The sequence below is a fragment of the Apus apus genome, chromosome 1 (genome assembly GCF_020740795.1).
Source record: "Apus apus isolate bApuApu2 chromosome 1, bApuApu2.pri.cur, whole genome shotgun sequence".
Classification (NCBI taxonomy): Eukaryota; Metazoa; Chordata; class Aves; order Apodiformes; family Apodidae; genus Apus; species Apus apus.
In genome coordinates, this window is record NC_067282.1 from 73,343,561 (window position 1) to 73,369,525 (window position 25,965).

At 40.2% G+C, this 25,965-nt stretch overlaps 2 protein-coding genes across 6 annotated transcripts in view; both read right to left on the reverse strand.

Moving 5' to 3' along the window:
• Positions 1-7,345: 7,345 nt before the first annotated feature.
• Positions 7,346-16,262, reverse strand: LOC127389350 (cell cycle control protein 50C-like). Its single transcript, XM_051629765.1, has 7 exons — positions 15,991-16,262; positions 15,058-15,168; positions 13,690-13,791; positions 12,251-12,341; positions 9,945-10,082; positions 8,708-8,917; positions 7,346-7,652 (listed from the first exon to the last, which is right to left on the reverse strand). The coding sequence occupies exons 1-7, from the start codon at positions 16,204-16,206 to the stop codon at positions 7,462-7,464; spliced, it is 1,059 nt and encodes a 352-aa protein (XP_051485725.1). The 5' UTR covers positions 16,207-16,262; the 3' UTR covers positions 7,346-7,461.
• Positions 16,263-16,898: 636 nt separating this feature from the next.
• CMSS1 (cms1 ribosomal small subunit homolog) overlaps positions 16,899-25,965 on the reverse strand; it is a 243,125-nt gene continuing 234,058 nt past the window's right edge. For all 5 annotated transcript variants that reach the window (XM_051608069.1, XM_051608072.1, XM_051608073.1 and 2 more), the window contains 4 exons: positions 24,703-24,763; positions 23,740-23,827; positions 22,037-22,125; positions 16,899-17,504 (listed from right to left, as the gene is read on the reverse strand). In XM_051608069.1, coding sequence (XP_051464029.1) covers positions 17,421-17,504; positions 22,037-22,125; positions 23,740-23,827; positions 24,703-24,763 — 322 coding nt within the window. In that variant the 3' untranslated portion in view covers positions 16,899-17,420. The remainder of the gene's footprint in view (positions 17,505-22,036; positions 22,126-23,739; positions 23,828-24,702; positions 24,764-25,965) is intronic.

Consider the following 25,965-nt stretch of genomic DNA (forward strand, 5'->3'; position numbering starts at 1 on the left):
CTTATTACTCATTGGAAGATAATACCATTTATGTTGAAAGAGACAGGCCAGCATGACCAGCAGGAGGGGTTGCTTGCTGAGCTTATCTTGGTGGGAATATCTTTAGCCATAGGTATCACAGATAGTAGAGAACAACGTGTAGTAAACTTACTGAGAAGAACCCCTTCTCACAAAAGAACTCACCAGTCTAGTATGTAGGTGGTAAGATCAGTATACTTGAGAGGCAAGATGAATTTGCATTTTTGATGTATAAAAGAAACCCTGTATTAGGAGGAAGGTGTGCTTGATTTGTGGGAGTCCACTGACCACCCAGCTTTGCACAAACCTCCAATAAACAATGTCTCCTTTGTAAACATAATCTCTTTGTCTGCATTTTGGGAGCTAACCTACATCGGTAACACTATGAAAGGCATTAGATGCAGGAACCTAACCTGCTTTATAGGCCTTCTAAGTCTTGTGAGGTGTAGCTGATGACTCACTGATTGTTCTTTTACTATTTTTACTTTTAGTGACTTCAATTTAGACTAACCCTGTTGCAGTCAAAGCAACATACTGGGCACAGAACCCAAGCAAAAACTGAAGCAAGGTCCCTCTTTCACAAAACTGGTGTTACTTCAAGTCACTTACTGCCTAAATTCTCTTTGTATATAAATTTCCAGGATCTGAACCAAGACAGTTCAGCAAAAGCACTCATGCCACCACTTGATTTGTCCATGGGCTGCTTTTCCTATGACTGTATTTTGACAGCTTTCAAAACTGACGAACCACACACAGCACTACCTTGGTGCTCTTCCCTGCTCGCTTACCTCTGTTACATTTCCAGATGTTAACCCTACAGGCAACTCAGACCACGACAGTGGTCAGAAGCAGAGCAAGCCATGGAGATGTCCTGGCAGCACACACTGCTTTCAGTGAACACCTGGGAGGGGTCTCAAACTCCTGGATGTCCCACATTTGGATGGCAAAACCCAGGCGAGCCCAAGGCAGGCACTAATTACAATTTGAATTGCATTCAAAGGCTTGAAACACTCCCTGCCACCCACCGGGATGAAGCACCGCAGGCTTTTCCTTGGCATCCAGCGTTGGGGGACACAGTCCCGTTGTCTTCTGCCATCATGACAGATTTCTTGGCACACCCACTTCAGGGAGGAGTGCTATTAACTGCAGATGTTACTGTCCTGAGCTGTTGTGAAGCTTCTCTCTGCACTGTCAGATAGCTGCCACATTTTCCCTCAGAGGCGGCATCAGTGGCTCAGTAAATGTCCCCCAAATGTTACCACATTATGACAGCTGGGGCTATGGGCAGATACTGCTACCTTCCTTTTTTTATTTTAACCATTCTGGATTTTTTAACACCTTTCTTTTTCTAGTGTTTTCAGGTTGACACTTAATAATACAGTCCATAGAAAGCCCAGAAACTCCTGTAAGTTATTTGAGAAACCTTAAGAAATTTTAACTTAATCTTAAAACCTGAATTCCCCAGTACTGTAACTGGATTAAGAGAGATGTCAATGGAACTGCTTCTCATCACGCACAGGAGTCCTCATGGGGAAAAAGGCAAATAACTTTGGGTAGCTTGGTCTGACACAGTAGAAAACCTTGGTTTTTTTCACAAGTTCTTTAATTGTTTCAGTTTGAAAGGGATCATTTCAGGCACTTTAATGCAAAGAGACAATGGCTGCAACTAAGTGGGAGGATAACTAAATGGCCTTTTATCATCTTGTTCCATGCCGCACGTTTGTCAACACAGTATGTACTCAGTAGACACATAGATATTTTGATTAGATCTGTCTGAAATACAGTTGATACCATTAAAATACCACCTCTACTTGCACTGGACCAGAATCAGACCAGAATGAGGAGAGAGCTTTTTTCATGCACTCATGAATGGAAGGAAAAGCCAATCAAGCCCCAGTCTTCCTCTGCCTGGCCTTCCTTAGCCTGGGGAGAAAGCAGGACAGAGAGTAAACAAAAATTGCTCAACAATCCCTCTCTTGCAAACAAGAGGCCACCAAAGCAAAGGCAGCTGCCCAAAGAACTCTCAGCTCATAACAAAATTGTTCTTGGAATTGTAGGGAATAATGCAATTGAAGAGAACTGAGTCAAAACACCCCAGCTCAAAAATTATGCATCATAGTCCAGGAAGCTTGTGCTTTCCATTGAAAACTATTTATTTTACTTAGCTTGGCTGCTCCCCAAAATCATACGGACTTTCCAGATCACGTCAGGATACGCTATCATCTTAAGCAGCTCAGCCACATTTTTTTGTTTCCATACCCAAGAGCAGGTAAAGCACCTTGCCCCTTCCACCAGTCTTCCTCCTTGTGCAATTACAGTTTTTTCTCATATGAGCTCTGTCTCTCACCCAAGGAACCTTCTTATCATGTGACAAACAACTACCTTCTCCTATTTTAGATCTAAACTTAGAGACAGATTGTACACCAATATGGATTTATATTATCAAAACTTTCCAAGTCATCCTTTTCCTGAACTGCTGTCTTTGACTCTACTCGGGTGTTGGTTTGGTTTCTCAGAGGAAGGAGAAAAAGCTTTTACACTGTAATGCATCATTAAAATACATGGCACCCCATGCAAACACTACTATTATCTCTGTGCAACACAGGTGCTTGTGTGAAATAGATGCAGCACATAATTCTTCCACATTCTATAGGTCTGTGATGCTAATCTGCTTCACAAGAAGGACTCATCTCTTTATTTTTAGATGAGTTCAGCAAAAGTCAATGTTTAGAACACAGAAAAACCAACAAAGGCAGATAGATACTAGATGGATATGCATGAAACTGTAAAGCCTGGAAAAGACATGGAAAAAGTCTGTAACTGAAGTGCTACTGAAATATCCTGTAACTCCTGCTTCACTTTTATGTCTCTATATATAGATAGAAATATATATACCATTAATGAAATTCAATCCTAAAGGGAGCTGGCAACTAAAAGTAGTGCAACAGTTATTGACATTAAAATATATCTGTCTCTTATATCTCCCTGTAATTTAGAATGAGATTTAAATTGCATATAAGCTTTTCATAATAATGAGATCTTTTCACCCCCAAATATTTTTGCCACTGTTAAAACCGAACTACAGAACTTAAGAAGATAAAATGCTCCCATGTGTATCTGTGATCTTCAAAATTACAAATTAAAATATAAATTAAAAAAAAGACAAAACCCAGAAACTTGTATCTTATTTAACTTACCTGTTTTATTCCATGTTTAACACAGAAATTTAATTATGTCTGCTAATAGGAATCCTCTGTCCAGTTTTCCATTTATTAAATATCCACTCCCCAAAAGAAAAGAATAATGTCCTCCTTTATTTATCTGTTCTAGAAAAAAGATGGGGGAAAGAAAAAAATATGCACTTTCTAGCATTTTAAGCATCTATAATTAATTTTGGTCCACCAAACCTAAACTCCATTTCTGACATGCATCTTTCTTTTTTTGAGAGTGAAGGAAACAGAATCACAGGATGGTTTGGGTTGGAAGGGACCTTAAAGATCATCTAGTTGCAACCCCCCTGCAAGGCCAGGGACACCTCCCACTAGACCAGGCTGCCCAAAGCCCTGTCCAACCTGCCCTTGAACACCTCAAGGGAGGGGTCTTCCATAACCTTCCTGGGCAACCCGTTCCAATACAGGTAAAGTTCCACCAGCTCAAAGGGGCTGAATATATAGCAATGGATAAGGCTTTAGGCAGCAGTCACAAAAGAACCACCATTTTCCTTTGACAGCAAACGCCATTTTTTCAGTATTATGTTATTTTCTAAAGTATTGGCACCTGCAGGAAAGGGATTAAAATAATTTAGTAATTTTGATATGCCAAAATATTACAAATAATGGCAATGCTCTCTCCAACTATCTGAAAGGTTGTAGTGAGGTGGGTGTTGGCCTCTTCTCCCTAGTGATTGGACAAGAGGAAATGGGGTCAAGTTGCTCCAGGGGAGGTTCAGATTGAATATTAGGAAAAATTTCTTCACAGACAGTGAGGCATTGGAACAGGCTGCCCAGGGAGGTGGTGGAGGCACTATCCCTGGAGGTGTTAAAAAAATGGGTGGTTGTGGTGTTTCAGAAGATGGTTTAGTGGTTAGGAGTTGTAGGGGCAGATGGTTGGACTTGATGATCTTTTCCAACCTTGATGATTCTAAAATCTTAAAAAAATACATCTAAAATCTTAAATGCTTTAGGGCTCAGTGATGTAGCACTCACAGTGGTGCTGTTGACTTATACTTTCCAGGTGCAGCTCTTCACTTCATTCAGCAATCTTAAACTCACACATCTTTGTACTGAATTGAGAAGTGTACATAAGTTAATCTCTCAGAGAAAAAGGCCCACTTATTGGTGGAGGTATGCTGATAGATGAGCTAATTAAAATTCAATTTTGAAAAGTTTTACCAAGGCTTTATTTTTCTTTACTTGAGACACACAATCCTAATTAATATAATCAAATGTGCAATGTAAAAGCAGCTCTATGCCAAAGACATAGTACTGCTCATGACACTCCAGGTATTTTAAAAGCAATTTGTACCTCAGTAAAAGTGAAAGATCTCTAGATCCTTTATACCTCTGCTCTCCATATCTCAGTATGCTTTCCCTGATCAATTTGAGTTAATGAACTAATAGCCAGAATAAATTAATTCAAAATCACATTGGATTTTTGTGTAGAATCATGCTTCTTGGTAGTAACAGCAGCTGACAAAAGGGGACAATCCCCTGAGACATGCCACAGCTAGGAACAATTAATGGTGGCTTTTAGTATCTTTCTGTTACATTAGGCCAGTCCTTCAGCCAGAGCTCTCACTTCTGTTTCAGCCCCTGCACAAGAGGGATAAAGGCAGCAGCAGCATAAAACAATTCCAATAAACATTTCATGTAGGTAGAGGAGTATTCCTCAATGGGGGCAATTAGGAAGACACCTACAAAATGTTCTTGAAAAGGCACATTCATGCAAGCTCTGGCATGAAGGACAGACCAACAGCACCACTGTAGCACTGGTGCAAAATTTAGTAAAAGGTTGTTCCTAAAACTCATTTTCCATCTTTTGAGCAAGGCAGATTCCATCTGCTGGGAGCAGTTTATCAAAACTGCCATTCTCTTTGTGCTGGTCTGGGCAGCACAATTCCACATGACAAGACAGACACTGCAGAGCTGCTCTGAGCTAGCAAGTAACTACCAGAGCTCAAGCAGCAGATTCCAAGGACACAGTTCAGGGGGTACAAGAAAGATGTAAGATGTATTTAAAGCTATGGAAAGATGAAAAAGAGACAAGTGCTGGAATAACAGAAAAAGGAAGATTTGTGTGAAGACGGATTTTCTCAGTGGAGGGGTCTGAAGACAAGGTACATTTCAAGAGAAGAGGTTCTTGCACAAACCTCTGGGAGATAAAGGGCAAACTGCAAGCACTACTTGTTAGACTGTGTTTTCTAAGTAAGTTTTGTTTCATTTTTTTCTGGAAGACACTGACTCACTGAAATACATAACTCATTTTTCAGTCTTCTTTTACTAACATTTTTACCAGATACTTTATGAAGAAATAAAGTCAGCGACAATTGCACTGTGACTTAGCCACACAAATGACATATCATTTCCTTCAAGCCAGTTCTCAGAGGATTAAAAGAAAAAAGAAAAGGAAAAAAAAAAAAAAGGAAAAAAAAAAAGAAAGAGGCTCCTGTGGTCTGTTTGGAGACAGAAATCCTAAGTTCATTTTTGGCAGCAACTTTGGCTTTCCAGAGGACTGCATAGGATTAGATTTTCACAAGGACTTAGAATGTTTAGGTGCAGTCTCATTATTAAAAATTACTTACAGAGTAATGAGCTTAAGCATTGTTAAATGTACTGCTTCGTGCTCTGTCTTGTCCAGTCCAGTGAGGGGTAGGGTTCTCCCACAGTTTCTGACAGATTTCCATGCAAGGGTTTGAAATACTGGAACCCTGTTTCAGATGGAGGGGACTGGCCCTGACCAGGAAAAGCAGATGGGACACGCACCTTAGCCCAGCAGGTCAGTGAAAACCACTGTTTGAGACTGTACCAACAGCCTGGGTTGTGACATTGAGCAGCATCCCTTCTGCTGTTCATGGCACAATTATGAAGAAGAGATTAAAGGAAACAATACCTTACGTGGCTGCAAGCAGATTCACCAGAGGACATCTGTCAAAGGCCACAGGCTTCTGAGTGCCTGAGACACTTCTAAAAGCAGATGTAGTTGCCCTTGACAGAGGCACAGAGCCTCCCCATGCCACATTATCTTCTCTTGCTCTAGTGTGTGACTTCTTTCTTGGTGTAAATGTGGAGGGTCTTCTTAGGGGAGAGGAAGGTAAGGCATTATTTAAAGTGCGTTATTCCACTTGCACTTTCAAAACAGAAACATTTTAAAAAATTCAGATGTACCATGGTATACCTGACCTAAATTCTTCAGTGGTGTTCCTACATGTTGTGAGAAACTGGAAAGAACTCTCAAATGTGTAACATTTTGAACACGAAACATTAACATTTATAAGCCTATTCACGAGCTGCAGTGTTTACTTCCTGAAAATGAAGTTGACAGATTTTCTGATGCTTTGTTTTCTACTGACAGTAAGTCACCACACCAGAGAAATGGAAACTTGAAAGGGGAAGACACATTTCACATCACATGAGAGTCTGTGAACTTTTGCGTGGTAAGGTGGGGTAGGTATGAGTGCAATTGTGGCCTAACAGTTATATTAGGTAGATGTTTTAGCTAAAAAGTTTAGCATTACAGGAGTTTTGAATTTAAGTCTTATATCAAATCATAACTTCAGAAACGTAATCAGCATTTTGATGCCCTCAGGCTTTCAGGTTAGTCTCAGTACCGAGATAATACCAATAGATTTGGTTTAAACAAACTCAAAAAAATATCGTAAATTGAGTATCAAACGATGATGATTATGTGGCACTAAACTGGTTGCTTTTTCAAGAGAGCTGAAAAAGGTATATAAAAAACATAAGCCAAGCCATTCAGCCCATACATGTGGCTCACAAACAGATTTGAGCACCAAGTTCTATCTGCTCAAGCTTTTTGTTGGATCAAAACTTCACTTTTTACCCATCTAAACCTCTGTTTAAGTCAAGAGAAGTATTGTTTAAGGGCTGAGTAAAAAATGACGATGGACCCTTACTTCAGGCCAGACATCAGTACCACATAATTTCTTTCCCTTTGCAACTCTAACCCACTACACTATCTGTTGTTTGAAGCTCATCTCACTCCAAGTTTCCTATGAAACAAGTTGAAGAGCACACATACATCAGTAAGAATGCAGCCTCAGGTAAGTTTAGCTTTGTATGATGTAATAGCACTCCTCAGTTTCCTTACGTTCACCAAATCTGTCACTGAAACAGATCCAGAGCTCAGGGCAAAGAATGAAAGGTCTGTGCAGCATGTTCTTCATTCACAGCACACCTTTGTCTTTGTCCAGAAGGCCATGGAACCTTATTCCCTCTGAAAGTATGTCTTCTTTTTTCTGAGCTTCAAGTGGATGGCAGTTATGACAAAACCTGTCAGAGTTGCTGCTGTGCCAGAAACCACGTAGGCAATTCCCAGAAATGGGTTACTTCCTCCACTCCAAACCACGGTTGAAAGAATCACATGCTTCCTCCCCTTGAATTTGGCAACAGGGAAATCTGGTAGAAGGATGTTAAGGTTTCACTGACAAAGTTTACATTTCCAGGAGTAGAAAAAAGTAGTGGTAATTGTTCAAAACCTTCCCAAGGCATAAGCATTCTACAGATCTGCATTTGCTGCAAAAATTCCTTTAACTGATCTGTGATGTTTCTGCTGTTCTGGGTCCAAAACCCAGCAGCAGCTGGTGGTAAGAATTCAGTTCTTTTAGATACAGTCTCTGTATGAAAATGGAAATACCTTTTTTTTCACATTATAAATTTCAGATTCATAATTTATGCAACTGCTACTACATTAATTTGTTGTGAATAATCAGTTGAAAATGAGTCTTTCGGGCTTACGTTTCTCACTGAGGGGAAGTGGTCACTTTTACCTAATATGTTGTCTACCCAGAATGGCTTATGATTTTACCTTCCATTGCTCCACATGGAAGCTTTCAGAATAGAACCATGCTACAACATTTTAAATCATAGCTCTGTTGGCTGAGAGAGAAATTTCTAGACATCTCAACATAACTCCTGCTGACTAAACAAGAGTTTCAGACAGCAAAGGTCAGTGTGAGTGTGCATTTTCACCAGCACAAAAGTTCCTGTCAGCACGTGTCCCAAATCAACCAGCAGGCTGTGCTGACCCCAGGCAACCCGCACACTTCTCAACTGCAGGGATACCTCTGGTACTTTGTGCACCCCAGCAAAGTATCTATACATCTGATGAGGCCACTATTAAATATTTCAGCTAAAACAACATCTTCAACCATCTCTTCAGGTTCCTACTCTTCAGTTTTACTCTGTGTAAAGCTCCCATGTGCTGTCTCTCCAGCTGAAAGTAGCCCTCTCAGAAGTAAACTCCAGAGTCATGTGTGGCCATTTGAGTAACATGTCTCAACTCCATCTGCATGGGCTAAAGAAAATCCACTTGTGGTGTCTCATCACCCACAAAACATGGTGATTTGGTTGCGGTTGTTTTGCTTGGTTTCTTTGCTGTTTTGCTATACAAATCCCACACACTTCCATCTTGTTATAAGTATCTATTAGTCTTGAAAAATGTGAAAGGATACTATAGGAAATATGGAAAGTGTAATTCCCTGCTGGGAGGCCATCTGCAAACTGCCTTATCCGTCTGACACGACGGTAAAGATTTCTGAAGGAGGCAAAGGCTGACACACGCATCCAGACAATGAAGTCTTCATTCATGTAACCGTTGTTCTGTTCATCTTCCTCGTCCAACAAATATACTGGTTTCTGCCAGTAAGGAGGTCTTGCTGTCCCTTATGATAAGGAAAGAAACCAGGGAAGACACACTGTCAGTAAAAACACTGGTTGGTGAATAACTTCTGGGCCTACTCACAACCAACACAGAATATGAGATATGAAAGAGACACAAGACTCTGTCCAGTACTGAAAAAATTCCATATGCTATGTAGCACGTTTCACCCAAGCATCTCCACTCATCTCAAACGGGAAAGAACAGAGTTTAGCAGTACCCAGGTGCTGCTACACATTCAAGACTTCAAGCACAGGAAAAACAAAGTGGCATGCGCAAATGAAAATACTATTTATTCTGGATTCTCGCCTCTTCAGCGAGCAACATGCTCTCTGTAATGAGGCACTTGCCTTCATTTTTACATGTTAATTTATTCCTGTACCACTGGAAAGACACCTTTTTGCACTCTAATGGCACAGCCTATGATATTTAGAATCTATCATATGAAGACTCCTTAGATAATTAACTCTTGCATATTGCACCCAGCACAGCACTGCCCTGATCCAAACTAGAGAGCTTTTAGTTCCACTTCAATACAGATCAACTGTAACAAAGAAACAGCCCTAGGAAACAGCTGTTCAAAAAAACTGGTGATGATGGCAGCCTCACTTGTCTCACAACTGCCTAAGAATCTGCAAGGGCACGAAGAAGGAAAGACGTGACATGCAATTCTCCTTCATAGAAGTTTTCAGTAGGAAAAAATAAAGTGACTGCATCCTTGCTTTCTCTGGACAGATCAAGCCCTAAAAGAAACTACACAGAAAAGTGTTGATGTGGGCTAACTTCAGTCTTCTAAAACCACTTGCTCCCAATTTCTATAGTCGGTGATTGAAAAAAAAATATTAAAAAAAATATATATTTTAGCTAAAATCTGTCTTATGCTCTCAGTCACCCTCTAAAACTCCAACATGCTTTGGGTGGTATTCCTTCCAAAGGCAATTCATGTCAGAGTGGGAGATCCTTATACACAGGGGAAAGTTAGTGTAGGGAAGCTACAGAAACATAAGGAATACCAGTGGAACCAGTCTTACCTGCAAATGCAGAGGAGAGATTGTATGATTTTGGATTGCGAAATTTCACATTTTTATCTGTCCACCAACTGTTTCCAGTCTTCAGCAGCGGTACTTGAATAACAGATGAGTTATGATTGTAAAAAAGATCAATAGTATCTGCAGGGAATATAAGAAACAATACGTATGAGTAAAAGACAGTCACTCCAATTGCCACCATGACTAACAAAATCTGTCATACTGAAGCATCTTTCAAGTGAATAGAAAACAAAAAAAGAAATCCTGGAAGGGTTGCATCATGAATGTGTAGAGAGCACTGCACACTCCACAACAATTAAGGTTCCAGAGCCTTAGAACTTCTGAAGTTTTAAGGACTGAATATGCTTGTACCAATATTCCTACTGAACCCCATGCACAGAAATGTGCAAGACTCAACCCCTTCGTGACAAAATTATTTGCAAACCACTTTTGGAGCTCTCTAGTTAGTTACAGAAGTTACTCTCCCAGTTAGCTTTCCTTAGCCTTTCTTTGGCCATTGTCCTAAATGGATTGGTTTGTGTTTCCAGCAAACAGAGAAGGGGTGACAGCGCAATCAAAGGAATCCATGATCCTTTGGAGAAAACTCTAGTTTTTTGCTAATTAGACCTTGTTTACCAACTTGGACATGAACACTACTTTCAATCGAGAAACATTTAGTTAAAAGTTGTGAGTAATCATGGCATCCTATTTTGGTTGGTAAAAAGCATTTGTTTTTATCCATTCTATTTTCCTAGTTAGCTTACTTTAACATAAGGCAAAAACATTATGGGTCTCATTAGCACCTATATAAGCACCTAGGCAGCCAATGATGTAACAGGCAGAGACAGACAGATGACCACCTAGATGTGGAGGGGCTGCATTTTAGGCACCATGAAAAACACAACTCAACTGCATAAGCATCAATGAAAACATGCTTTTAAAAATCTTGCTACAAAACCAGTGTTTACACAGCTTCTTAAGGCTCAGACACACTCTTCTGGTTAAGTGATCATTCTGTGCCCCACTATGTCCCCAGATGTTTGTTACTGGTTTATTAACAGGTGTTGCTATTCTCTGAGCTCTGACTGCTTAGCTGCTTGCCTGACTGCTCCCTTACCTGGTAGCTTGGGTTAAAAGCCTTTCCTAAGGCAGGAACTTGGCCACATTCCTCATTTTACAAAAAAAGATTAGAGAGCAATTACACAAGCAGCTAAGCTGTCAAAAGTGAATTAAAAGCACCCTCTTTCACACCAGAGGGCAGCGAGGGGGATTCAGATATCACCATCTTTCCCCTCATCACCAGCAGCTGGAACATTTCATCACACCATGCACTGAAGTCTGATGCAAAGGCAGACACGAAGAGTTTTATCCTCAACATAGTTCTCTGCAGGAACATTCTGTCCTGCAGCCAGACCTCCAGAAGAGTAGGGGCTGCATACAGGTGGCTCTGCTGGCCTGTGTCTGAGCCCAGCCCAGTAAATCAGACTTCCAGGGGAGCAGGTAGGTGCACAGGCAGATAAAAGTCAAAGGCATCTAGAAGAAACTGAATGCAGCTCCGTTCACAAGTCCTCTGGCATGGGTGGCTCAGCTCCTTGGAAACAGTTGCTGCATTGCCAAGAACTGTGGAACATGTGGAAACAAAAAAAAAAAAAAGGGGGAGGGGGGGGGAAGGGTGCTGAAGGGGGACGACAAAAAGGGAGGGGTAGAGGAGAAAAGTCTGTAGAAATCTCCTTTCGTCCCAAATAAATCCATTCTGAAATCTGCCATTGTTCATGGCTGGAAGCCCTTCTAGGTTTCAGCCTAAATGTACTCATGGGCGGATTACGCCAACTAGGTTACTATAAACAAGATCAAAACTGGGATCAAACTGAGTAACACTATACAGGCATTCAAAGAACAAAATCCAACCACACAGATCCATAGGTCCAAACCAATGTGCAGAACATGTCACTTCCTCCTAAGCACACTGTTATGGGAAGGCAGAATCTAGGCTCTCCCATCACTGTACAAGAATGTATTTTTTAGCAAGGAAGTACACTAAATCACACCAGTGATTCAATTCCTCAGTTCTGTTGTATATTTACATTGAAGAGAGCCTTAGTAAATGAAAACATCTTTCTCAGTTCCAAAATGAGAGGCAAGTTATTAAACAGGAGGAAGCAGACCTCCATATTCACCACAGCTGCACCATCAAACAAAACCTTTTGTGGGAGAGAGGCAGAGATCTTGCAGTATTGGGACTCAGCTGGACTGGAGTAATCAAATAGCTTCAGGTGGAAAGTAGTAAGGCAGGTGTAGAATGTCCTTACCATTGAACATGCTGTTGGCAATAGCACCACATGGAGCCATGGGCGTCCCGTTTCGGTAGGTGGCGAAGGGTGCGCAGTAGCTCTTCCGAACCTGCATTCCAGGCCACAGAACAATCAGGCACAGGTTTTCTGGTGTTAATGTTCTCCTCCCATCCCTTCTTCTGAAAAGCCACTGAATAATTGAGTCTCAGTACCTTTCAGTCACACTAGAGATATATCCAAATGAAGGGGGTTGTAGTTGAGAAACACCTTCCATATCACAGTAAGTAAACTTAATGTTCACCAGATTATACTGTGGACTCACAAACTCCAGACTACAAAAACTCATTTTGGGATCTGCCCAAAATTTTAACTTAACTTTGCTATGATGTAAAATGTCACAGTGGCTTACCCTAGAACATCTTATTTCCCCTTCTTTTTAATTTTTACCTGGATTGCTTCAGTGTTGAAGAACAGAAGAGGCAGTTAGCCACATCACTACAGTTCTGTGTGGGGAAATCTTCATCAAAACCAAAATCCTATCCCAAATCTATCACATCTCTCCTATCCCAGTTAATGAGAAACTATAAATCTTCAGGTTTGAAAACGGAAACATCTTCAAATATCTAATAAGCTGTGTATCTCATTGGCAAAAAAGACAAAAGCAGTTGCACCTGGATACAAACAAACAAGCTGACTGGACATCTGGACAAGCAGATGTAGAAGAAACATGCCTTGAGAGTTACAGGAAGCATTTTATTAAAATAACAGATTATTACAGCAGAATCATCATATGTACTTAGAGGACAGTGCGCGGACTGTGTGTATATTAAGAAATGCTACTTTTAAGCCAAAGAAAACATGTTTTAGATTTCTAAATAAAAAAACTGAACGCAATGATTGCATTCTCCAATTTCCTCATGCAGGCCTGCTGCAGCTGACACTGTCTAGCCTCCTCTTTAGACCTCTAAGTTGCATATTTCAGAATGCTACATGATAGCCCACTTCACCATAAACCTCTTCCTGTTCCTTGTCCACTTCCAAAGCCAGATGGCAAAATGAAAGACTTAGAATGACTTAATCCCCTAACCCAACAATAAAAGCACAACTTAAATCTCTTCTGGCTAAGACTGAAGACATTAGAAGGAAAAACTTTCAGTATGTTAATTGTAAAAGACAATGTATTTTTAATTGGCATCCCTAGAAGGTGCTGGTTTGAGATCTGCAACACTGGACTGACATCTTTTGTTTATCTCCTCAATCTTCCTCTCTTATTAACTTATTAGATGTAATGGCCCTAACAATCATAAAAGCAGAAGCCAAACACTGAAAATATGTACCTTCTTATTATTCTCTAGAGTCATCTTAACACACAGTTACGCCTAGTTAGCTCTCCATATGGTCAAAGATGCACCTGATGGAAATACTGACAATCTCATAATATAAAGAAGAAAACTTACATTTACATTTCGACCCAACAATTGTGCGTTACTTCTTGACATCATGTATCGACGGTGGTTTTGATAGAAGTTTTGCAGGCCATAGTACATAAAAACATCACCCTAGAATTGAAGGATAAATCCAAGCAATAAAGTGAGCTCATGTACAAAAAGAAAAACCCTTTTATGTGCTGAAAAAGAGAGGAACAGAGTACGCAATTCTTATTTAAGTGCTGGTAACTACACTCAATTGCTCAACAACATCATTATTTCAGCAAATACTGGCTAGAATCTAGTTTTTACCCCAACTGAAAGTTTTAGTGTTTTGGTACAGAAATAAACTTACTTCAAATCACCAGTTGAAACCTAAAATAAAAATGCCGGATTATGATTTTACTCAAGTTGGCATAGCTGGCCATGAACCTGCAATAAATTAGTAATTTTGTGGAGACAGACACTCCCTTTCCATAAAGAAGGTGCACAAAACACTTCAAAAAGCACCCCATTAGCTTTTAATTCCTTCAGATTTTTTTTTAAGTAAGACTGCCTCTCATAAATTATTTGGACCCTTTCGAAAGTTCAGTCCTGTAATTAAAAGGAGAATGCTAGTCAAGCAAAAACAAGCAAGAAAGAGGATTATTAAACTATAAACCCCCCATTATTCAGTTAAAGAGACCTCTAATCTCAAACATCACTGTAATCCGAAAAATCAAGAGTATTTTAACAGCATCTTCAACACTGAAAAACCCGTAAGTGCCTTTATAATTCAAATTATGCTGCAATTTTAAGGGATCATTTATGCAGTATTAAGCAACAGATTTCTTTGGCAGAGCACGAAGCATTTTAACAGACTCAGTGACCTGACCCAGTAGTTTAGGACAGGAAATGAAGGATCCTTCTCTGAAGTCAAACTGCAGAATCACATTGCTAGACATGAATTATTTCAAGGACCTTGGGGATTAACAGCATAACCCTTGTAAAAAAGACTACAGGGGTTTACTTATGACAAATAGTCAGAGCTTCGGATTCCCTCCTCATTTGAGAGCTCAGCAGTCCAGTAACAACAAAGGCCAGGCCAAGGGGCTTGCTGCTGACTCAAAGCAGGAAATACAGAGAAAGTCACCTCCATAATTAAACATCATTTCCTCCATCCCTATCTTCTCCTTGGACATCTCCCAAACAAGGACAGAGGTAGCCTGATCTTAACCATTTTTAATATATACCAAAATTAATAGCAAAGGTAAAACTTTGAGTATTTCTAATTTTTAAAAAGTAAATGGAACATTTAATCAGGAATTCTACAGAGGAGAATTACTGTATCTTATCATCCAAGGATATAAATAACAGGAGGTATGAAGCAACTTGAGTTTATTTCTTGCATCCACTTACCAATATATCTTCCTTCAGGGTGAAATTAACAGAACAGTGGCATTCCTTATTCCAATTAGAGGTATTTTCACGGAGTTTTGAACAATCTGAGCATTTATCTGAATAATCAATCTTGCAGAGAAGTGAACATGCAGAGATATTGTAATAATGGACACGCACACAGAAAAAGGTTAGTGTTTCAGCTCCAAGACTTCTCAGAACAGTTCCCTCCTAAGTCACTCTGGACTGCCAAAAACATGGTTAAAACTCAACAGGGACAGCGAATCAGGACTTGGCCTCAGTGAATGTTCACAAATTTTATCCCTAGTTTAAAGCTGTTTTAGAGCCTTTTGATGACTGTTGCAGAACCTCCACATCTGCTTCTCAGCAAAGGAGTGCTGAGTGAAGAACACTTCTGCAGCTTGGTCTGGCAGACCAAGTAATGCTTGACAAATCCCCACATGCACTAGGGCCCACCCCTCTTGAACAGCCTGGATGTAGTGCTACGTATTGGCTCCCACCAGGAATCTATTAACACTACCACAGGTCTAAACAACCTTGCCTTCAGGAGGCATTTGAACATCATGGCTCCCTTAATTTTAAGATTTCCCCCCCTACACTAATATGTATGTTCTTCTAGTACCAAATATTATCAAAGGAATTAATTTATTTCCCTTCAAAAATCCAGGAAATAATTACATTTCTGATAATACCAGCCAGTACCAGTAATTACCACCCATATTTCAGCTGTTAGCACCCATTGCTCCATTTTTATGGGTAACTAACTATCTCTGAGGATATAAGACGAACAATGGCTGCTGGACATAGGTCCAAGGCACGAAGCCATTGCTATTACCTTTATCCATAAGTAAAAATTCAAAGTCTTTTTTTTTTTCCAAACATAGCCCAGTTTCTTCTTCATACAATATCTAAGAACACCACCCCAAAACAAACCTGGATTTCTTGGACACTGTTTGCAGACAGTATGAGGCAGACTCCCACCGAAAGGCAGAATGCGCCCGTGAGGAAGAAGGTGGAGAGCACAGTCACAATGGTAAGCTGGGGCTTCCAAGCTGGTAGCTTCTGTTGTTTGAAGGCACTGTTATCCGGACATCTGGAAGGACGTGGTGCCTCTCCTTCTTGGGGGATAAAGCTTGTCTTGTTTTTCATTTTCTTCTTGGTGAGAGGGAGGAATAATATACTTGTGCTGGAGAGTGTTTAAGCTGAGATACTGTCCTTACTGTTGGGAGACCTCATTGTTTGTTCAAACCTACATTATGGCCAGGAATTACTTATTAACTAGATCTAGCACTTCCTCATTTTCTACGCTTGTGCCTGAATCCCCATGATCAGCTTGTTACTTTGGCCAGGGTGTCCAGCTAATGCCTCCGGGAAAAGCTTAAATATATGCTTTTTCCTGCCCCACAGTTCTGTAGGATTGTTATGTATTAGTCATTTTCAGGGATACTGCCAGCTATACTGGAATGTCTGTGTAATCTCAGCTGCATTATTTCTTCTCCCCTCACTTCTATAGCTGCTCAACTAACAGGCATGGCATACAATGAAAGGAGCTCTACTCCAATTGCACTGGATGCCACTGGGGAGGACTGCACATGCAGAAAACATTGCTTTGGAAGATCAAATCCATTTTCCTAACCTACTACATTCATTGCTATTGATTTAGATGCAACTAAAAGTTGTAAAAAAGTTATGTGTTCTTAATCACAAAAGTGCAACTCATTCTCAAAACATCCGATTCGGACCAATGTCTTTCCGAGATGATGATGATCTGCTTGCCCCTATTCCACCTTGCCCTCTGAAAAAAATTCATCTATTCCCTACTATCCACAATGACAGAAGAATCAGCCAGAAATCATTGCCTTTTAATTTAAATGGACAAACAGAGGAATATTTTTTGCACACTTCAACAGTCTGACTAAAATAAGTCTCAAAATACAGATAATTTTTCATGTAACAGCAAAAATGCAGCATTTGGCCAGCTCTAGAACAGAAAAAAAGATACTGCTTTGACAAATTAGTGATATTCATGCAACATTTTCAAAGATCCTCTAAGGCAAAAACTAGATTGTAAGTCTCATGAGAAAAGTAAAGACACAGCAGTGAATCTAGCAGTTGAATGCTATATATCTCTAATTTCAATATCACATTGCTCGTGCAATAAAAAGCATAGCAAAAGTACAAACAAAACTTCTGTTTTATTATTAAAAGAGAACTCCAAAAAAGTTGCAATGTGCATTCTTTCTGTACCGAGAGACCTCTGAAAAGTAAAAATTCTTAATTCCATCACTCGTTCACTGCTTGCCAATTGCAGACAGGATAACAGTAAAACGCAGCTGCAAACGACTTCCTTGTTGGTAAGACTATTAAAAGAGTCCCAGCTTCACAGACCCTTCTCTGCACAGCTTTATAATACACATCTCCAGAAGGTCAATTGTTTCTTTCTTTATCTGAAGAAAACAAAAATCAAAGAAAGCATCAAAAGTTACTGAGAATGCTTCAGCTGAATGCCATCATTTATTTAACAGGCACCACCTCACTATAGGACTAGAAATTAAATAAGAGGTTCCCAAACAAGATCCCAAACCCTGCAATGTTTCCACTTTATAAAATATCTAACATTTGTTCTATAATCATGAAGTACAACTACTGCTCATGCAGTCCCATCTAATAGGGCTAAAACTAACTGTCATCAGTATGGAACTGATCAAGGGTGCCACAGCAAGAGATCCACCCTGGGCTGCAAAATCTCTGTGGGACTTCCCAGGGTATCAAGCAGTCCAAGGGCAGTACTGCACTGCAACAGCCACAATATTTTCTGTGTCTGAGACACCTGAACGAAAGCAAGCAGAAAGGTCAAGCCTACATGTGCAGCATGCAAAGTACTTTGGTTTATAACACAGATATGGCTGCAGCTTATTGCTTAAGTAAATATTGACTACATACTTCAGCAAGAACACAAGATTCTCTATCACCACGGTTAGTCCAGAGTCTCTTTATGCCTTCTTCTTTCCACTTACAAGTAAGCTATTTGTGAGTTTTCTCTCAGGATTATATCCTTCTGTGCCTCCACCTTGCACAGAAATACATCGTGTGAGAAAGTCTGACACTGGATGTGTTGCAGAAGGGTGAAAACGGTTGTCTTTCTATCTCATGTCCATTTCTTACAAATCTTTCTATGATAATGAAATCTGAAACGTAAGCTTACTGTATTTTCAAACCTACTCAAGGCTGTTGTATTCTTTGTGTATTCAAGGTGTTCGTATTCTTTGCAGAAAATAAAAGTAATTTGAGGAGCTGAGACAGATCAGATCTATATTGCCATCAACCTCTATACACAAAGATTTCAAAGCAGGAAGCTTGTCCTTTGGTGAGATCAGAATGTATACAGTCAATTCTTCAGTATAAAGAATGCAAGACAGTGTCTGAGAAACTAATTTACCCCGCCCGTGGTTTCTTTGTGAGTGTTCTTTTTATTTCCTTCTCTCCACTGTTTGGGATGAATGGAGTGAGACACACAGAAAAAAATTCAACAGCATTAACTAGTGAGGTGTTGAGGAATCTGAAAGAGCAGTGGATCAGGGCACCATTCATTATGTGGATGTGATGGGATACAGGACTGTCATATGGATGGATTAATGTGCTTTTAAATTAATATATTTATCCAAATATAAGAAATTATTGACAAAGTGAGGCTTGTATGAGGGTTAGTATGCCTCATTTCCAAATTTTAAGGACATAATTTTGCCTCCACAACTAAAACAGGATAATAAAAATTAGTACATTTAACTGCCACTTCTCTATATTGTGTTGTTCATACTGTAATTCTTCTCTTCCTTGAGCAAACTTATTACTAATCTTGGCATATATTAGACAATTTTTATACAAGCAGGGGAGTAAGATCCCCTGCTCACTAAGACTGTATTCCACATTTCAAGTCTGCAAGTTGCCAGAAAATCCTATTGATTTCTACTCTGTTAAGATGCCTTAAGCCAAAAACATCAGTTGAGTATCTTTCATTGCTGACATAATGTTCAGGAACCTGCCTGATGTCTGGAGCAGAACAAATAGCTGCAAGATAATCCACTTACATAGCTCAATATATCACAAAACCTTCTGTATGTTGTGTTACCCGAGTCAAGTACACATTTGAAGACTATTCTGTAATTGCAAATTCATTACACATATATATCTATTCCTTATGCTAACACTAGAGATGAAAATGTAACATGCTTACTTGATTTTAACTTCATAGGCTCATAGATCACAGAAAGGTTTGAGTTGGAAAGGACCTTAACGATCATCTAGTACCAATTCCCCTTCTAGTTCCCACCTCCCACTAAACCAGGTTGCTCAAAGCCCCATCCAACCTGTCCTTGAACACTTCCAGGGAGGGGGCATCCACAGTTTCTCTAGGCAACCTGTTCAGTGTCTCACCACCCTCAGAGTGAAGAATTTCTTCCTGATGCCTAACCTACATCTACCCTCTTCCAGTTTAAAACCATTACCCCTCATCCTATTTCTACATGGTCATATAAAAAAACTCAAACATGTAGCAATTTATTAAGTCTTTAACATTTTGTTAAGATAGCCTTAAGATTTTCCCTTATTAAGATACAGCTGAAGTCACAACCTTTGGCCTATATTCCTAGACAGACTGCAAAAATGATGTGATGCTACCTGCAGTGAGCTGAAAGGGGTAGTTCAGGTTTGCAATAGCCCAAAATAAAATATTAACAACTTAATTTTTTATATTTTGTTTTCAGTGGATTAACTGTAGTCTACTGTATGTAAACTTACTTCAGCTGACTTAAAAAATCCATCCCACTGCAACCAGCACCTTCTGTACTACCATCTTGTACTAATATAGCTGTGAATTCATGTTGTCTGTTCTTTAAAAAACTTACAGGTAAATGCAAGCACCATATAAAAAAAAAGCCTTATGTGTTTACCACAAGAGGGAGCCTCCTTGCCTCAAAAAGCAAAGCTGGTTTCTAAGCTACTTCTTTTCTGCAGTGTATTTTTTTGTGGGGTGCTTAATCAAAGATTATTAGGACTATATATCTTTGTGTCTGTAGAACAGCACATTCAAATGCACAGACAAGTGCAGAGAATGAATGATTGTTTCCCTTGGGAAACAGCTTAATGTCTATATTAAAAAGAAAAAGAAAGTAATTTTTCCCTGGACATTCTGCATATAGACCTGCTCTAAATGTGCAAAAAAACCTGAAACATTGCACAAGAAATTGGGAGCTTTCTAACAACTACTAGTGGAGGAAACTGCCTCTTTCACTCTGCTGGCTAAACACCAGCTGATGCCCCACAGCAGATGGTAAATATGCCTGTTCACAGCTATAAATGTGAAAGCTGCATTACAGAATCTAAAATAATGGTGAACAATCTTAAAAGGAGTCTGCAAATGATGGATGGATCGATACCATCTGCATCCTACCTCTTAAAAAAAAAAAAAAAAGTAAAAGAAAAAACTGTAGAAGTCCTCACAGATGTTATCTTACTCTGAGATGGAGACAAATAAATCACAGAATCACAGAATGCTAGGGGTTGGAAGGGACCTCTGAAGATCATGGAGTCCAACCCCCTTGTCAGAGCAGGACTACCTACGGCAGATCACTCAGAAAGGCATCCAGACGGGTCCTGAAATTCTCCAGAGAAGGAGATTCCACAGCTCCATAACCATTACAGTAAAGAATTTGTTCCCTATGTTGAGGTAGAACTTCCTGTGTTCTAGTTTGCATTCATTGCCCCTCGACCTATCACAGGGAACAACTGAAAACAGAGTGGCCCCTCTTGACACCCACCCTTCAGATATTTGTATACATTAATAAGATCCCCTCTCAGTCTCCTCTCTAGACTAAACAGCCCCCGGTCTCTCAGCCTTTCCTCACAAGGCAGGTGTTCCAGTCCCTTAACCATCCTTGTAGCCTCCATTGGACTCCCTCAAGTAAATTCCCATCTCTCTTGAACTGGGGAGCCCAGAACTGGACAGAGTACTCCAGATGTGGTCTCACTAGGGCAGAGTAGAGGGCGAGAAGAACCTCCCTTGACCTGCTGGACACACTCTTCTTAATGCACCCCAGGATACCACTGACCTCCTTGGCTACAAGGGCACATTGCTGCCCCATGAATAACTTGTTGACCACCAGGACTCCAAGGTCGTTCTTCTCAGAGCTGCTTTCTAGCAGGTCAGCTTCTGACCTGTACTGGTGCATTTTGTTGTTCCTCCCCAGGTGCAGGACTCTACACTTATTCTTGTTGAACCTCATTAGGTTCCTCTTTGCCCAGCTTTCCAGTCTGTCCAAATCTTGCTGAATGGCTGCATGGCCTCCCAGTGAATAAGCCAATCCTCCCAGCTTTGTGTCATCAGCAAACTTGCTGAGGATACACTCTGTCCGCTCATCCAGGTCGTTGATGAAGATGTTGAACAGGACTGGACCCAGCACTGATCCCTGGAGAACCCCACTAGTTACAGGTCTCCAAGCTGGACTCTGCATCATCACCCTCTGGGCTCTACTGTTTAGCCAGTTCTTAATCCATCTCACTGTCCATTCTTCCCATACTTCCTGAGCTTGCTCATGAGGATATTATGGGAGACAGTATCAAAAGCCTTGCTAAGGTCAAGGCAGACTACATGCTTCTCCAAAGTTTAATTTAGTTTTGCAAAAAGTCCTCTTACTTAGAGAACTTCCAGGAACAGGTAGAGCAACGCAATAGAATGAACAGGAGAAATTCATAGCACAGCTATAGAAGTCACAGCTGTGACGTGCAATAGGAAAAAAATCTTCCTCAGGACATGATTTTGAGACCTAAGAGTACAGACTTAGCAGTCAAATGTTGACTTCTTTGTGTTTCTAGACCACTGAATTCAGCTTTACAGAAAAAAATAGCTTACTGACCAAGAACTGGGCACTAGAAGCAAAGGTAATGAATACACAGAATATATATACAGGTGCTTATACAATACCTCAGGGATATCCATCATTCTCCTTAGTTTCTGATCTCTCCAGTTCCAATCGAGAATCATGTATTTTGTGGAGTTCAAGCACAAGCCATCTAAAAAGGCAACATAAATTTTACTATCAAGATAATATCACATGTGCTTATCAAAATGATTTTGGGCTTTTTCACCTTTTGCTGTCTGTTTCCAAGGAACCTGATCGCTGAATACTTAAGTACTACATTTGCTGGTTGGAAAACTAATGCACTGACACTGCAAACTCCCTTAACCACATAATCCCATGCCTTTTTGGAAGATAAACACAAAAGCAGAACAACTACCGTTGCCAGGCTTGTCAAGAGCTCACATCCTGCCAGAAAATAATTCCTCAAGCTTCCTCTTGATGAAACCGCAGGAATTGAATTTCCACAGCTGATGAGGAGCTGGTAAGTTGCAAGGACCATTGCCTGAACACTCCTGTTAATGGGAACTGACAGTGCTTAGCAATTTACAGGACTGGGTGCTATGTGAATACGAGTCAGGTCAGTGGTGCTGCTGAAGAATTGCTTTATCCTCCAAATAAACAGTGGTGAAAGAAGAAAAAGGTCTGGTTCTCCAGCTGTTCCCTTGTTTTTCCCTGGTTTTCTACAGGATGCCCGTAAGTTTTTATATCCATTTTGACTCTTCTCCATTCTCCAATGACCTGGCGCTGCACTACTAAGGTGTCAAAAAAGGACTAGACCTTTGGATAAGATGATACATCTTGTGTCCCTGCCATAAGTTTCCTCCACCTAACATGTGCTGATGTGCTGAGCAGTAACGATTTGATGTTGGTGGAGGGCACAGGAAGCAACAGAATTAGGCTACTCCTGTACCCTCCAGGAAGGAGTGGTAGAGACCCAATCCACAGCCAGTCCCTGACCAAGAAACCACAGTCAGAGCAAGGCAGTGTTTAGAAAGAGGAACGTAAAGAATCACCTTATCATCCTGGCATTCTGTTGTTTGTTTTTCTTTGTGTGCATAATGTCTATTGAGTAAGTAAAACTACTCAGAATTTGGAAAGAGAAAAAGACATTTATATAGAATGATTAATTACACTACAGGCAAATCAGAAATAAAAGCAAACCAGCAAGCAGATCTTTCGTCCACCCCTCATAAAAGTTTACACTGAGCTCACAGTGACATTTGATACGGTGACTTCTGCCATTATTTCCTTTTGATTTACTTGCTGTGTTTAGTTTCCTGGAGTTTTAAATCTTACACCATGGCTTTGCAATCACTTTCAAGTCAGCATAAATCAGTATTCCTGCCAAAAGAGGAAGTCCCCCATCTCTGCCTGCTCATTACCTGATTTTATGTGCACACTAGTTTTGTTTTAATTGGGATCAGTTCTAATTGGGATCAGTTCACTGAGCTGCCAAACCGACTCTTGGGCTAGCAAAAGAAGCAGGAAGGGGGAGTAAGTGGGCACTGACTGGGAGGAGGAAGTATTACTATGCCTTTTTCTGGTAATACTGATTTATGCTAGATTAAAGTGATCATGAAATCAACTACTAGAACTGTGACCTCATTTTGACTTGACATAGTAGAAGGGGAGAATAGAACTGTAAAATTTAGTACCCAAATCCACAGATTCATTTCAACCTAAGCACTTCAAAACCAGCTAAGTCTTGCTTCTCATTATACCAAGTGCAAGATACCTATGGAGGAAAACCTCCTTGTTATCCTACCTTGCTCCACTAGTGCTTTTACTCTCCCAGGAGTTCCAACCCCAATGTGGAACACACCTTTCTCCAACATATTCATCTGTTCTTTTATCTAATTTGAAGAGAGAGAGAAAGACAAACCATAGTTTTTTATTTCAAATTTCTTCTCGGAGAGCCTGGAAATAAATTCAAGATCTCATAGTATCTCCTTCTAGAACACCATCAACTAACAAGTGCTATTAATCTTTCAAAGTGTCAAACCGGTGTATCTGGGAGAAAGTTTAAGAAATAGAACAGCCATCTGGGCAACACACTTCTCTAGAAATTCAGTCATTTTCAACTTTGAAAATCTGCTACTGCACCAACTATTTTTGGAGGTGAGAACCGCATGCTTCCTTCAGCGCTTAAACAAATTCTCTGCAAATATCTGGAAAACTGACAAGTTGAACTAGCTCTAAACTCCTTCAAGATGAAGACACTGGAAAAGTGTGAAATAAAGCAAGGGACATTTGTGTGTTTGACAGTATTTAGATCAAAAGCCCAATGTCCCCACACTACTACAAACAACCCCATATTTTGTGCTCTGCAACAGGTATGGATTTGGGTATGCAGGCATCCAACTGGCAGAATGCAAAGGTGGGTGTTGGTACACTTTGTTCTACAAACTTCTGTGTGTGAGACTTCTATTTGAACAGGGAAAAGCCATTTGAATGAGCACCTCGTGGGAATGTGGAATAGCTTTAAAATGTAGCACACGCATAAGCATCTACATTCTGCACAGGATTGCACCAGAGCTAGTGGAGACGGTGTTTGGCTAGACTCCCCAAACTGCAACCATGGGTTACCAAATGAAGTATTACCTACAGAAAGGAACATTGTATGAACATTGTATGAAAGGCACTATTGCTAAGTGCATTAAAAAGAAAATGGTGCAACACTAGTTAGCTGTTGAGTTGTTCTATCAAAATTCCCTTGCAGCCCTCTTACCTTTATGTGCTTTGCAAACAGCTTGAGAACTCTGCAGTCTCCTTTAAATGCTGTCATTGACCTAGCAATAAAAAAAAAAAAATTGAAAAAGGAAAGCATCAGGGCTGGGATTAAGACCACACAGGAAGAAAACAAAACTAACTGGCATTTCTCAATAAGCTTGAGACATACAGTTCCCCAGTGACTCCTGCTTGTACTTTGAACACTATGTACATTCTTCCTTGCTACTTGATCAACAACTGGACAAACACAATAGCAGATATCAGTAGGGGGCAATATTGTTTAGATAAGCTTTTCAGATAATATTTAATAATCATGGCCTGTGCTTTCACAGCTAAATTAGTTCAAAACTGACTAATCACTGAATTCTAATTAAAAAGTATCTCAGTTACTGAGATGCAGGCGTGAATGAACATGAATGTGCATGCATAAAAGGAAAAGATCTGTGTATGGACCAACCTACTTTTTACAGAGTTTTCCGGCAGCGTGGCTGCTGGGAAAACCTAGGCTGCCACAGTCTTTACTGCAAAGATTGCCCAAATTGCAATTAACCAAAACTCATTAGTTGAAAAACCTGACTTGTTTTTCTAAGACTCCATTTTGGCTCACAGTAATAACAATGTTCTGTATTAATCAAGCAGCAGGCAACATACTCAGTATTTTCTGAATGTCATTTAAGACAAGCTTTCTCTGCATGTTTTTTACAGTGTGCTAAATTTTTACTTTTGTCTTGTGCAAAGCTAAAGGTTTATATACAAGTGTACATATAAACCACCTAAATCTCACATGGTTATATCTGCATTCCGTGGCTAAGCACTACAGGCACATCTGCCATATCTGTGCTTCTATCTGTGACATGGAGTCAAACTTCCCAACTCTCCACCTCATGCTGTACTGGCAGATAATCACAGGAAATGGGGTCAAGACTCAAAAGGCAAACATGAAATTTTTGATGTACACATTAATTCATCAAAGTAATCAGGACTTCAGGAATGAAAAGGGGGAGGATAGAGAAGTAAAAAAAGAGATCAGGGAACACTGAAAATCATCACCAAAGCAGTTTTGCCAGCCTAAGTCAGGTGAGAATATGGACACAGACTTGGAGGCACTCAGGCCAGATGCATGTGTTGGCACTTGAGGCTCTGAAATTGCCTTTGGTGCAAAGTCATGATTTTTAGTGGTGAATCATGACGCTCTATGGGCTTACTCTGTTCCCAAGTGTAACATGTTGTATGCATCCCCAAAATTGGTTTTACACTTTAT

Bases quoted from the DNA above. Each gene is read 5' to 3' on its own strand.
- LOC127389350 (XM_051629765.1), bottom strand. From the start codon at position 16,206: ATGAAAAACAAGACAAGCTTTATCCCCCAAGAAGGAGAGGCACCACGT. The intron at 13,792-15,057 runs GTAAGTGGATGC...CTTCAATTCTAG, and splicing joins CCCTGAAGGAAGATATATTG to GGTGATGTTTTTATGTACTA. The intron at 10,083-12,250 runs GTAAGGACATTC...TATTCCCTGCAG, and splicing joins TGCCAACAGCATGTTCAATG to ATACTATTGATCTTTTTTAC.